This window comes from Canis lupus, chromosome 14, assembly GCF_048164855.1.
Source record: "Canis lupus baileyi chromosome 14, mCanLup2.hap1, whole genome shotgun sequence".
NCBI lineage: Eukaryota > Metazoa > Chordata > Mammalia > Carnivora > Canidae > Canis > Canis lupus.
The window spans coordinates 20,676,128-20,688,217 of record NC_132851.1 but is presented as its reverse complement, the minus strand read 5'-3'; the positions used below and the strand labels follow the sequence as shown (position 1 = coordinate 20,688,217).

The following is a 12,090-nucleotide window of genomic DNA, read 5'->3' as shown; positions in this document are numbered from 1 at the left end:
CTGAGTATAAATTTGGTATATTGTTTCCAGACCTTGTGTGTGTGTGTGTGTGTGTGTGTGTGTGTGTGTGTGTCTTTATGTATGGCATTACCAAATGTAGTTCAATCATACACATATGACTATATAAATATGAAATTGGTAAATACTTTAAATTTCCATATGCCATTTTTTTAAAGATTTTATTTATTTACCTGAGAGAGTGAGCGAGAGCAAGAGAGAGAAAGCACCTGTACGTACTAGTAGGAGGAGGGGCAGAAGGAGAGGGAGAAGCAGGCTCTCTGCTGAGATGGGAGCCCAGTGCAGGGCTCCATCCTGGGACTCCAGGATCATGACATGAGCCGAAAGCAGACGCTTAACCAACTGAGCCACCCAGGTGCCCCCATGTTTTTAAGGAAGTGTAATGATTACTCTTACACATTGATTGTGAGAGTATAATTTGGTACAGTGATTTTTGAAGGGTTATTTTATGTAATTTTCAGATTCAGTAGTTGTATTTCTAGCTGTGTTGTCATATAGATATTTTACTTCTAGACATTTGTGATACAGAAATACTTGTGCATATGTAAAGACATTCACTATAACATTGTTTAAAATAGTGAAAAATTTTAAACACCTTAAATGCTATATATGTCATAATTTTTTTTTTTACTAGACTGTACCTTTTTTTAATCTGATGATCTCTTTCATCATTTCAAAATTTAAAATTTTTACATAGTCTGGCCTTTGTCCTCTGGAATTTATATTTATTTATTTATTTATTTATTTTTATATTTATTTATTTATTTAAGATTTTTCCCACCCTAGAATTAGGACAAGAAAATTTTTCCTTCTTTTCTTCTAGTATTTTTATATATTTTTTGATATATAATACATCTGGGATGTTTTTTATGTGTGCATATATGGTTTAACCTTGGGATATTAATTAGAATTACATTAATTGTAATTATGATGAATTTAGAGAGCACTAAAATATTAACACTATTCTTATCTAGCATCTTGGCATGTGTTTTTATTAAAATTTTCCCTTAGGTTTTTTATGAAACTTCATAATTTTCTTCTTTTAGAAGTTTCCTAGTCATGTTGGTCTCATGCTAAGAAATCATTGAGTTATATTGTCATGAAATTTATTGTTTATTTAATATTCAAATTTGTTTTATTAAGCATAGCTGTTTATGTTTTTAGTCCAGCATCTCATCTACACTTTTCAATAAAGCATCCACATACGCTTTCCTGGGAATACTACACTATGTTTCAGTGTAAAGCTCACCTTGTGATGAGATTGATTGAAAATAGGATCAGTATGGAATTCATGCTACAGGTAAGTATTAAACTTAGGGACTTAACAGTTGTAAAGAAAGACACGCTCTGTATGTGTATAATCTGAATGCTGTTTGGTAGGAGTCAGAGCATCTGAATTTATAGCAGGAATTCTGTTACTAATTACCTGTTTGCTCACTAAGTAACTTGTGCTTTTTTCTCCTTAGATGTAGAATGAGTATCATTACTTCACTCATGTAATGCTGGTTTGTCATGGATATAAAATTAGAATGTGAGGATGAAACTAAAACCTATTTATACATATGATTTTGTGTTCTTTAATTGAAATATTGAGGATGGGTGCCACTTAGACTGTTTTTAATAGAAAACAAACCTACCTAAAAGATGTTTATTTTTGCTACTATTAAATTCTGCCATATATTTTAACAAGTTTTGGTGTAAGTAGTTAAGATTTAGTAGTTAAGGTAGTAGAAATAAATGTGTTATAAATGTTTGACTATTTTTTTTCCCATTGACAATATTCTTACAGGTGAATGAAAAATAACTTTTTAGTAATTTTTTTTTTTATTAGTAATTTTTTAAGCATTTTATGATTGCCTTAAAATTAAATTTATTTACTCTTTCTTTTACCTTACCTTTAGAGTGGAGAAATTTTAAATGAGAGACAGTCCATAAAGAAACTTTGTAAAGTTGTGTAAATCTTAATGATTTTGCTAAATCATTTGCTAAACTTGCTAAATAAAGTTTAGTTTCTTTGTAAAGCTCATGGTACAATAAATTATAGGTATTATATATTACTATTATTATAATCCTTAAAAGTACTGTTCATTGTTTTTGTCTAAGACATATTAAAGTTGAATTATGTTTTGAGGAGGAATAGTTTTATAGTCTGGCTGCTTAAATCTATCTTTACGTGCTTTTAATGGTAATAGTCTTTAACTAGTCCTACCTATATAGTTAGATGTGAAATTATTGAAATTATTATCTTTGTAATTAACTGTAGTAAAGTCATAATGTAAAATGGGTTAATACAGAATTGAAAACAATGTATTTTATGTTATATAAACTTATTTAGTAAGACATTTTCATCCTTACAGGTTTTTAATAAACTGTTAAGTTTGGCTAGTACTGCTTCATCACAGAAGTTCCAGTCACATATGTGGAGTCAGATGTTGGTTTCCACATCTGGGTTTTTGAAATCCATCTCAAATGTCTCTGGCAAAGACATCCAGCCTTTAATAAAGCAGTGGGTGTATCCTTTTCAGTAGCAGTTCAACAAGGAGGGAAAGGGAATAAGATTATATGTGTCAGGGGAAGGAGGAAGAAGAAAGAGTTGGGAGACCAAAGTAGAACTATTTAAATTTCTAAATAGTAGTAGAAATAACCATGAACTGTAAATCATTTCAGCTAAGGTGCCTATTAATCACTGAGATAGAGACACACATACATATGTACACACAGACTTACGCTTGTAAAATTTGGTGTATTTTGAATTGCTTTTTAGTGTGTGACTATAGCAGTAGTCTTGATGGTAGGGGAGGTAAATAGTCCACCAGACAGGCCTGCAGGATTACTTTTAAGATGTAGTGGTATGGTAGCTTTTAGATGTGGTTAGAGCTTGGCACAACTTAAGTGGTATCTGGGAACTTTTCAATTTTTACATTTTTCATATCAAAGCACTATTATATTAATAACCCAGTAGAGTGGTTTTGCTTCTTAAAAAACATAAATCTGTTAATGTCTCAGAAATTTTGTTTAAATCTGGGGAAACATTTTTCACAAAAATTTTGAATACTTTGCCACCTGGTTTACCCTGAAGTGTGTTCTCAAGCCTTGAGCTGGTGAAAATGAGTTTGAAAGTTATTACCTACTATAACGAGTCATTTATTTTGTTTAGCACGTATTCATTTCAGTATGCAAAAATTCCTTTACAATTCTTCAGAGATCAGAGTGGAGTGGTAAAGTTTTATGGGAGTTTTGCATTTAACAGAAAACGAAATGTCTTGGAATTGGAAATAAAACAAGATTATACATCCCCTGGAACTCAGAAATACGTGGTAAGATTTTTTCTAGATTGGCCTTTTGTATTGCTTTCTTCCCAGTTCAATATAGGAAGGGCTTATGGTTGGAGAGCTGGTTAGAAGTTTCATAATGAGGTTTTGTTTGCAAAGGTCAAAATTGAGAAAACATCAAGTGTCAATGATGGGTCAATGAAGAGGTCATGACGGAGATTTCAGAGAACACAGATTATCGCAGTTCTTCTTTCCTTTGGTACCAGCTACTTCTCTGTGTCTCTAGATATATATCTTGCATAGTAGTATTTTATATCTTGAAATACATACCTATACACCTAAGAATACATTTATGGTATTTTTCTAGCATTGTTTTTGAACACGGTTTCTTTTTAAAGGGACCACTTAAAGTGACAGTGCAGGAGTTAGATGGATCCTTCAATCATACATTGCAAATTGAAGAAAACAGCCTTAAACATGATATTCCCTGTCATTCCAAAAGCAGAAGGTAGGCATTGAATCATAACTTTAAACTGAAATTGATAATTAAATTGTAAGTCTCACAGATTAAAATGCCAAAATAGAAATCCTAATATATACCTAAGTTTTCAAGTAAAAAACATGTTATCTGGTATCTTTTTTTCTTTCATTCTACTTTAAGTTGATGTTATTAAACAGTCTTTATTTGCTTTCTGTTCTTGACAGCATTTTTTATTTTTTGAATTAATTTAAAAATTTAGGTTTAAGAATCTTTATTTTGTTAGGGTCAGGGGGAGGTGGAATAGAAATTTAATTTTTTGGAACCAGGAACAATATAAGGCAAATTACTTATGTTTGTCTTTATTAGTTTCATTGGATTAATATCTATAGTAAATATTGGGGCAGTGATCATTGAATAAAAAGGAAGGAGCTGGATACATATGTCATGAAAAGCCCCTGCATTTTCTTTAGTGTGTCTTTCTCCCTTTTGTCTGTATTATCATGCCCTTACAGAACATTCCTTTATTTTTTTTATTTTTAAGTAATCTGTATACCCAATATGGGGCTCGAACTCACGACCCCAAGATCAAGAGTTGCATGCCCTTCTGACTGAGCCAGGCAGATGCCTCTTAAGAAACATTCTTGATGTCTTTCAAAAGGCACATTATCATTTTCCTTAAAAAATGTTCAGCCAAAAAAAACACAAAATATTCAGCCATTCATCTTCTATGTAATACATTTTTTCTTTACCACTGTTGTTTAAGTCAGCCATTAACATGTATTCTGAATAGTGAGAGATGAGCACATTTTTGTGCTTTGCTGGAGGATTGTATAGTAATATAAAAACTTCAGAAATAGAAATTATACACTCATAACTACCTTGAGGTCCTGTCAGACAGATGAGGATGTCAGTTGATTTTGATGGCCTTCAGAAACTTGATTTTGAAATGTCGCTGAAGCCATTTTTTCTCTTCAAAAATTCTTAGTTCAGACTTAAATTTCCCTTTTCCTTTTGTTCTGTCTGCCTTAGAAATTGGGAACATCTAATCGCTACCCTTTCCATAACATTTCCTCAAGTTTCCTGTTTTAGTTTTCTTAAAGGATTTCTTTGTTGATAGATTGATCTTCTCTATATGAAATTGCAGCTTACCAGTTCTTGGAAGTACATACATGTTTTAACCTGACATTTAGTTACGTATTTTTGCTTTTTGTTAAACTTTGATCAGAAAGACATTTCAGTATCGCGTACTTCATTCCCTTCAGCTTCAAAATAGATTGTGTTTAAATTCCATTACACTCATTATCCCTTCTTCTTCCTTAAACTGTCTTAGAATGTTGCCTGAAATTTTCATTTTAAACTTCAGCTGTTCTTTATCTCCTTTCAGAATTGGAAATGTCACAGCTTGTAAACTTAACTTTTCCCTAAATGTAGGAATAAGAAGAAAAAAATTCCATTGATGAATGGAGAAGAAGTTGACATGGACCTTTCTGCAATGGAGTAAGTTAGTTATTTGAGTTTAAGGATATGGTATTTGATGCCTTCTCATCTGTCTTGTTATGCACATCTAAAAGTATGTAAATATGTTGAAATTGCTGCTTTTAAAACTTTTGAAAGTCCATAGAAATGCAGTGTTTCTCAAACTATAATGTGCATGTTAGTCACTTACAGATCTTAAAATGCAGTTTCTAATCTAGTACTTCACCAGTGGGTCCTGGGAGTGGTCAGGTGATACAGACTCTTTTTGTCTTTGGACAAGACTTCAGGGCACTTTCAGTCTCCCTGTGTTTTCCAAATACAATTTAAATGCCACTGTTCTGAATTTTATGTGGTAATATTCACTGATTGGCATTGTTTCATTTTTAAATATAATATAGCTCAAACTTCATTTTGCTCATCCATATTGTGTCTGTGTATTTTTTTATAAAACATCTATAATTATTTACTAACTTGGTTGCCAAATATTACTGCTGTTTACATACCATTTATATACTTTTTCCATATCAAATGTCTTGCCTGTAATAACCACCTACTAGTATTTGGTGAATTAAAGTAGTATCTCAGGTAGTGTTCTTTTGATGGAAGTGTTGACATAGACTAGATATTTTAAACTGTGCTTGTTACTTTGAGAAGTATAGGAGGATAAATTCATGATATGCCTCTGAACTATGATTTCAGAACTTGCTCTTTGAAAAAGATCATGAATCTAACATTTAAAAAAACAGTATTAAAAATGAGTTAAACACATTAATTTAGTAAAATAGATAAATTCCATTTTTTAGATTGATTCCAAGAAAGGATGGCATTTATAGCCATAGTCAATTTGGCTATAGGCCATGAAATGAAGAAATTTGATCTCTTTTTTTTTCACATCGCATAATCACAAATCAAAATCCCCAAATTAATATTTTCAGATGAAATTTCTTTGTGATAACTATCTTCTTATCCTTGGAGATCTTTCAAGCAAGATTGATAAAGATTAGCTAATATGAGAAAGTTGAAATACATTAAATGTAATGAGAATGTTGTCAGTGTGATTAAAAAAAATGAATATAGTAAAAGTTGAGGCAGTCTTGAATATTACATAGAGAAGAGAATCTGTTTAATGCTTTGTTTTTTATTTTATAAATATATGAAGTTGAAACAAATTGAAAGAAAATTATATTTTCAGTGCTGATTCCCCTTTGCTGTGGATAAGGATAGACCCAGATATGTCAGTGCTAAGAAAAGTGGAGTTTGAGCAAGCTGACTTCATGTGGCAATATCAGCTCCGCTATGAGAGAGATGTTGTTGCACAGCAGGAGTCTATTCTGGCCTTGGAGAAGTTCCCTACGCCAGCATCTCGCCTTGCACTCACTGACATATTAGAACAAGAGCAGTGTTTCTACCGAGTAAGAATGTCTGCTTGCTTCTGCCTTGCAAAGGTGAGATGATGTACAGTAGAAAGAAAACATAACTACTGCATATTTTTTTAAAAACCAAAAACTCTGAAAATGAATTAACATTTACTGTAGTCTTTAATATTACTTGATAGCTGGTCCCTTGAAAGCTGTTTTCCAAATGTGTTTAATAAGACTGATTCGAAAGAAACATGTTTTGATCTGAAAATAGTGCATTAAAAGTTCGTGATTGTCAAACTGAAAGTCAAATTTTAAATTCAAAGAGAATTGCTTACCATCTTATTGAACTGCCAACCATACTGTTAAGGCACAGAATGTATTTGGCAAAAGATTCCTTAGTTTAATTGATTTTTTTTTTTTAAGATTTTATTTTTACTTATTCATGAGAGACACAGAGAGAGGCATAGGCAGAGGGAGAAGCAGGCTCCCTGCAGGGAGCCCGATGTGGGACTCGATCCCAGGACCCTGGCATCATGCCCTGAGGCGAAAGCAGACGCTCAACCACTGAGCCAACCAGATGCCCCTTAAGTCATATTTTATGTTATGTAGTACAGGAAGTTGTATCATCTTAACCATCCTACTGTGGTGATTATCTCCTGTTGGTTTCAGCTTAGTAAGTAGTCTTAGTGATAAATAACATGATAGGTTTTATAATTTCACATGCTAGAAGAGTTAATTTATTAAGAAAACTAAAAATAATAATAATAAATAAATATTTTTCTTTAGTTGCAAAACATCTGAAGGTAGAACAAATGAAAACCAGAAAAACGCAGACAAAAATTTGGCCAGAAATACTAGGTTCCAGGTATTTAAAAACATCCTGATAATAGGTTCATTCCTATTTAGTGACTCCTCTGCCTTCCTCACTGCTAAAATCCATTTGCCCAATATCTCTCAAGATTGTAATGATTTAGATTCGTTTTGTCTTTAATGGTCACTATTGAGGAGTTGCAGTCCTGCATCCTACTCAGTTAATATGAGGGACAACATGATGTTCTCTGATAGTCAGCTGCTAAGGATATAATTTCATTGCTTCTATAAAGATCTTTGTGATCTTGCATGCTAAATTCTTAGCAGGTCCATGAAATTGTAGACTATTATTTAAAATTAATTGTAAGTTCATTCTTTTCAGACATGATTTCTATATATGCTGAAAGTTTCAATAGCAAGGAATTTTTTTTTTTTGTAAAACCTTCTTGCAAACTTAAGTGTTAGCACTATACTTGGCTTATTTTTCAATTAGGGTAGATTTAAAATCTGATTTAAAGTCTTATTTAAAATCCATGGTGATGTTTCTATTTGATAATTTAAAATGTTAGAATTATATTTGTCTAAATGGGCAAAGATAAACTTACTCAGAATAGAAGTCTTTTGCAGACATTCTTTAATGATTTTTATTTTTTAATTTTTCATTTATTTATTTGTGAAAAACAGAGAGAGAGAGGCAGAGACACAGGCAGAAGAAGAAGCAGGCTCCATGCAGGGAGCCCGTTGTGGGACTCGATCCTGGGTCTTCAGGATCACAGCTTGGGCCTAAGGCAGGTGCTAAACTGCTGAGCCACCTGAGCTGCGCCATATTTTTTTAAAACATAAAAGAGGGATCCCTGGGTGGCGCAGCGGTTTGGCGCCTGCCTTTGGCCCAGGGCACGATCCTGGAGACCCGGGATCGAATCCCACATCGGGCTCCCGGTGCATGGAGCCTGCTTCTCCCTCTGCCTGTGTCTCTGCCTCTCTCTCTCTCTCTCTCTGTGTGACTATCATAAATAAAAAAAAAAAAAACAAAAAAAAAACATAAAAGAATGCTCCAATTTAGAAATTATAGAAAATAATTATAAGTGTACATAAGAAAAAAAATAAGTGTACATAGAATTTGGGGGGGTTGGTAAGTTAATTTTTTTGGAAATGGTAATAAAAGGCTAAAATGTCTAAAAATTTCTGAGGATTAAAATTTTTGAAGACAAATCCAATTAAGTGTTAATAAATTTTAAACTATTTTATTTATTTAAAAATACGTTTGCAGTGGTGATGGAAATTACTTTGTTCTAATTATTTGCAGATTGCAAATTCAATGGTGAGCACGTGGACGGGACCACCAGCCATGAAGTCACTCTTTACTCGAATGTTTTGTTGCAAGACTTGTCCAAACATTGTGAAAACAAACAACTTTATGAGCTTTCAAAGCTATTTTCTACAGAAGGTACAGTTGACTCTCTACTTCCTTTATTTATTTTTTTTTTTGACTCTCTACTTTCTTAATCATTGTTTTATGCCATTATCTGTATATCTCAGTTTAACTTGGGGACTATTTAAATAACAGGTGTGTTTACTTTTTTATAAAAGCTTTACCTTTGTTTTTTTTTTGGTTTGTTTCTTCAAAATGTTCCCCAAATTTTAATTGATTGTCCATAGAGTTTATGAGCTGTGTGTAAGTAGCTCTCTATCAGCATTTATACTAACGTAAGTAGAAATGTGTAATTTGACTTTTTGGTTGGTTATGTGGTGAATGGAGGTATGGATGAGGCCTTCTGATGGCAGTCCTTCTGGAATGTGGCCAGCCCTTCTGAGATAATGTATAGTACCCATCTCTGGTTTCAGTGCCAGCTCTGCTCTCACTAGTAGTTTGCATGAGGACAGGTTTCTTAACTGTATAAGCCTCAGTTTACTCCATTGTAAAATTTATCTTTTTACAAATAGATCAAGTATGTAAAGTGTTTTATATTGTTTATCAAATAGTAAACTTTTTATAAATGATAATATACAGAGTCACAGTGGTGTGATGGTGTCATGTTTTAGGAGGGATATGGAATGGCAAGATTGTCAGCGTTTGGTCAATTTGCAAATCACTTGTAAAATGTTTTGAGTAATTTGATGATGATGATGATGATGATTTGATGATGATGATGATGATGATGATGAAGAAGGCAGGGGTGCCTGGGTGGCTCAGGTTGTGATCTCACGGTTGTGTGTTTGAGCCCTGTGTTGGACTCTGTGCTGGGTGTGGAACCTGCATAAGATTCTCTCTCCCTCTCCCTCTGCCTTTCCCCTTCTCTCTCTCCCTCTCTCTCTCTCTCTATATATATATATATTTTTTTAATATATATAAATATATATATATTTCTCTCTAGAAAAAAAAACAAATAATGAAGGCAGAGGTCGGATTAAGTAGATTGAACTAGAAGGAGGAGTGAAGTTGAAGTAGAAAAAACTAACAAAGCCTAGCTGAAGAGTATGAAAAAGACATGTTAAGGATAAAGCAGTGCTAAGAAAGGTACATTTGGTATTTGTTTTATATAAAGGAAAAAGAAACTTGTGGCATGTTTGTCACAAAGGAATCTGTGGAAAGGGAGAAGTGAAATATTCAAGTAGGAGCAAGTAAATATGAAAAAGAAGGCAGAGTAAATTCTGAAGATACTAGTAGTGGGTGGGACACAGTTGGGAGGTTAATTTTAGAAAAGATAAGAGCATTTCTTTTTCTGAGGCAGGTAGAAAGCAGATTGGAAGTGAGTGAAATGATAGATGTTGAGGGGGGTGTTAGTTTAAGTGAGATTTATATATGGTAGAGGGAGAAGTAAAAGATTACAGCAACATTGAGACACCTGCTGAGAGAAGTCATGATATAATTATAGTGAATTTCATCAGCAGAACAGATTCAGGGTGAGCCAGGTTTGGGGAAAGCCAGTACTGGTATAATCAAAGAAGTCTATGTGGCATCCTGTTGTTATTTTATTTTATTTTATTTTATTTTATTTTATTTTATTTTATTTTATTTTATTTATTTATTTATTTTTCCTGTTATTTTAAAGAACTGAACATTCTCTAGTACTTAACTTGTTGTTCAGCTCTGTTGTCATTTCACTAATTCCTGGTATGGAAACAATTTAATTTCTGTGTCTACCCAGTATTCCCCTTCATTGTGTCATTATGTGTCTGAATACCTTAGATTAGTGTTTTGTATTGGAAGTTGTGTCCCATTGATGAGGATGAGATCAATTTGGAAGTTTGGGGTTCATTTTTTAAAAACAGTAGGCAGTATCAGAATGCAACACATAAGGGTAGATATAAAGTGTTTTGGTTTTATTTTTTTAGTTTACGTGACATTTGTGTGTGTGTGTGTGTAGATTGGAATGTAAATATATCTTACTGTTGGTTGCAATCAAAAAAGTTGGAGAATACTTTTAGACTAGTTACTTTCACGTAATACTTTCAATGCCAGAAAAGGGAGAAAAGATGACTCTAAATCAAACTTGAATCCCAAAAGAGCAAAACCGGCACAGGACAGGTATTTCTATGGAAGAGAGCCTTTTCCCTCAGTTCTTACAGCATTAGCACTGTCTCTTGTTACACTGTTATAACACTGACTGTCCCTTGCTTCAGCTCTTTCATGCAAGCAGAACAGCCACACTCCTTCAGTTGAGAAGATACTGTTATTTTGAATCAGATGAGAGCATAGTCCCCAGCTCTCTAAGGACTGTGATGACTTCATCTGTGGTTCTGTCTTGAATTTAAAGAACTTGGTTTTACTGGTAAAGGTTACCACTGTGTGAGTCAGGTTTCCACTTCTTTAGGAAAGTTGCCTATGAAAATTTGGAAAGGGGAAATCTGACTGGATTTTAGATCTTTGCCATTTTTCTTTAGGTTGTGAGTGGAGGTGGAACTGTAGAATCAGTGTCTCTGGGACTGATGATTGGATGCTTTCCTATCTGTCACATGCTTCCAGCCACTGTATCATTCAATCCTAAAAATGGTTGTGAGGAAGGCTGTTGAGTGAGCAGCTAGCTAAAATAGTCCAGGTATCTTGGTAGTAGAGTGGGAGTTGAGGAGTGGTCTGTCTAGTGTTAAAACCCATTCCTTTTCCACTGTAAAACAAAACTGGATTAATTTAATTTATATTACATATACTTCATCAAATGAAGACAAAGGCACACAGACTACAGAGTACTCTCCCCTTGGTTTGCCACTCTGCTTTTCTGTTAAAATGTTTGACGTGTTCCCAGTGAGAGGGAGTGATAGAGGGTTTAGGCTCCATCCAAATAACTAAGTCAGTCCCAGAATATCCTTTTTTTGCATATACTAAGATGAATTGTAATAATGACAGAGGTTATTATATGCTTAAAAAAAGTTTTTTGGTGGTTGTTGTTTTGTAGACTATGCCGGTTGCAATGGCTTTATTGAGAGATGTTCACAATCTTTGTCCCAAAGAAGTCTTAACATTCATTTTAGACTTAATCAAGTACAATGACAACAGAAAAAATAAGGTAAGACACTTTACTGAATATTATAAAACTACCTAGTGATATTTTGTTTTTAAAGAAATATTTAGACTGGGAAATGATTGTTGAGTCCATGGTGCTTGAAGTTTCTAAAGATAGAAATATACAAACATGATTTATTATAACAACCAGTGGTTGGTTTTTTTAAGTTT

General features: G+C 33.3%; 1 protein-coding gene across 4 annotated transcripts in view; it reads left to right on the top strand.

Moving 5' to 3' along the window:
* TAF2 (TATA-box binding protein associated factor 2) overlaps positions 1-12,090 on the top strand; it is a 98,699-nt gene that overhangs the window by 29,445 nt on the left and 57,164 nt on the right. For all 4 annotated transcript variants that reach the window (XM_072774335.1, XM_072774336.1, XM_072774334.1 and 1 more), the window contains exons 11-18: positions 1,183-1,318; positions 2,376-2,530; positions 3,221-3,335; positions 3,689-3,798; positions 5,203-5,268; positions 6,440-6,692; positions 8,725-8,865; positions 11,813-11,923. In XM_072774335.1, coding sequence (XP_072630436.1) covers positions 1,183-1,318; positions 2,376-2,530; positions 3,221-3,335; positions 3,689-3,798; positions 5,203-5,268; positions 6,440-6,692; positions 8,725-8,865; positions 11,813-11,923 — 1,087 coding nt within the window. The remainder of the gene's footprint in view (positions 1-1,182; positions 1,319-2,375; positions 2,531-3,220; positions 3,336-3,688; positions 3,799-5,202; positions 5,269-6,439; positions 6,693-8,724; positions 8,866-11,812; positions 11,924-12,090) is intronic.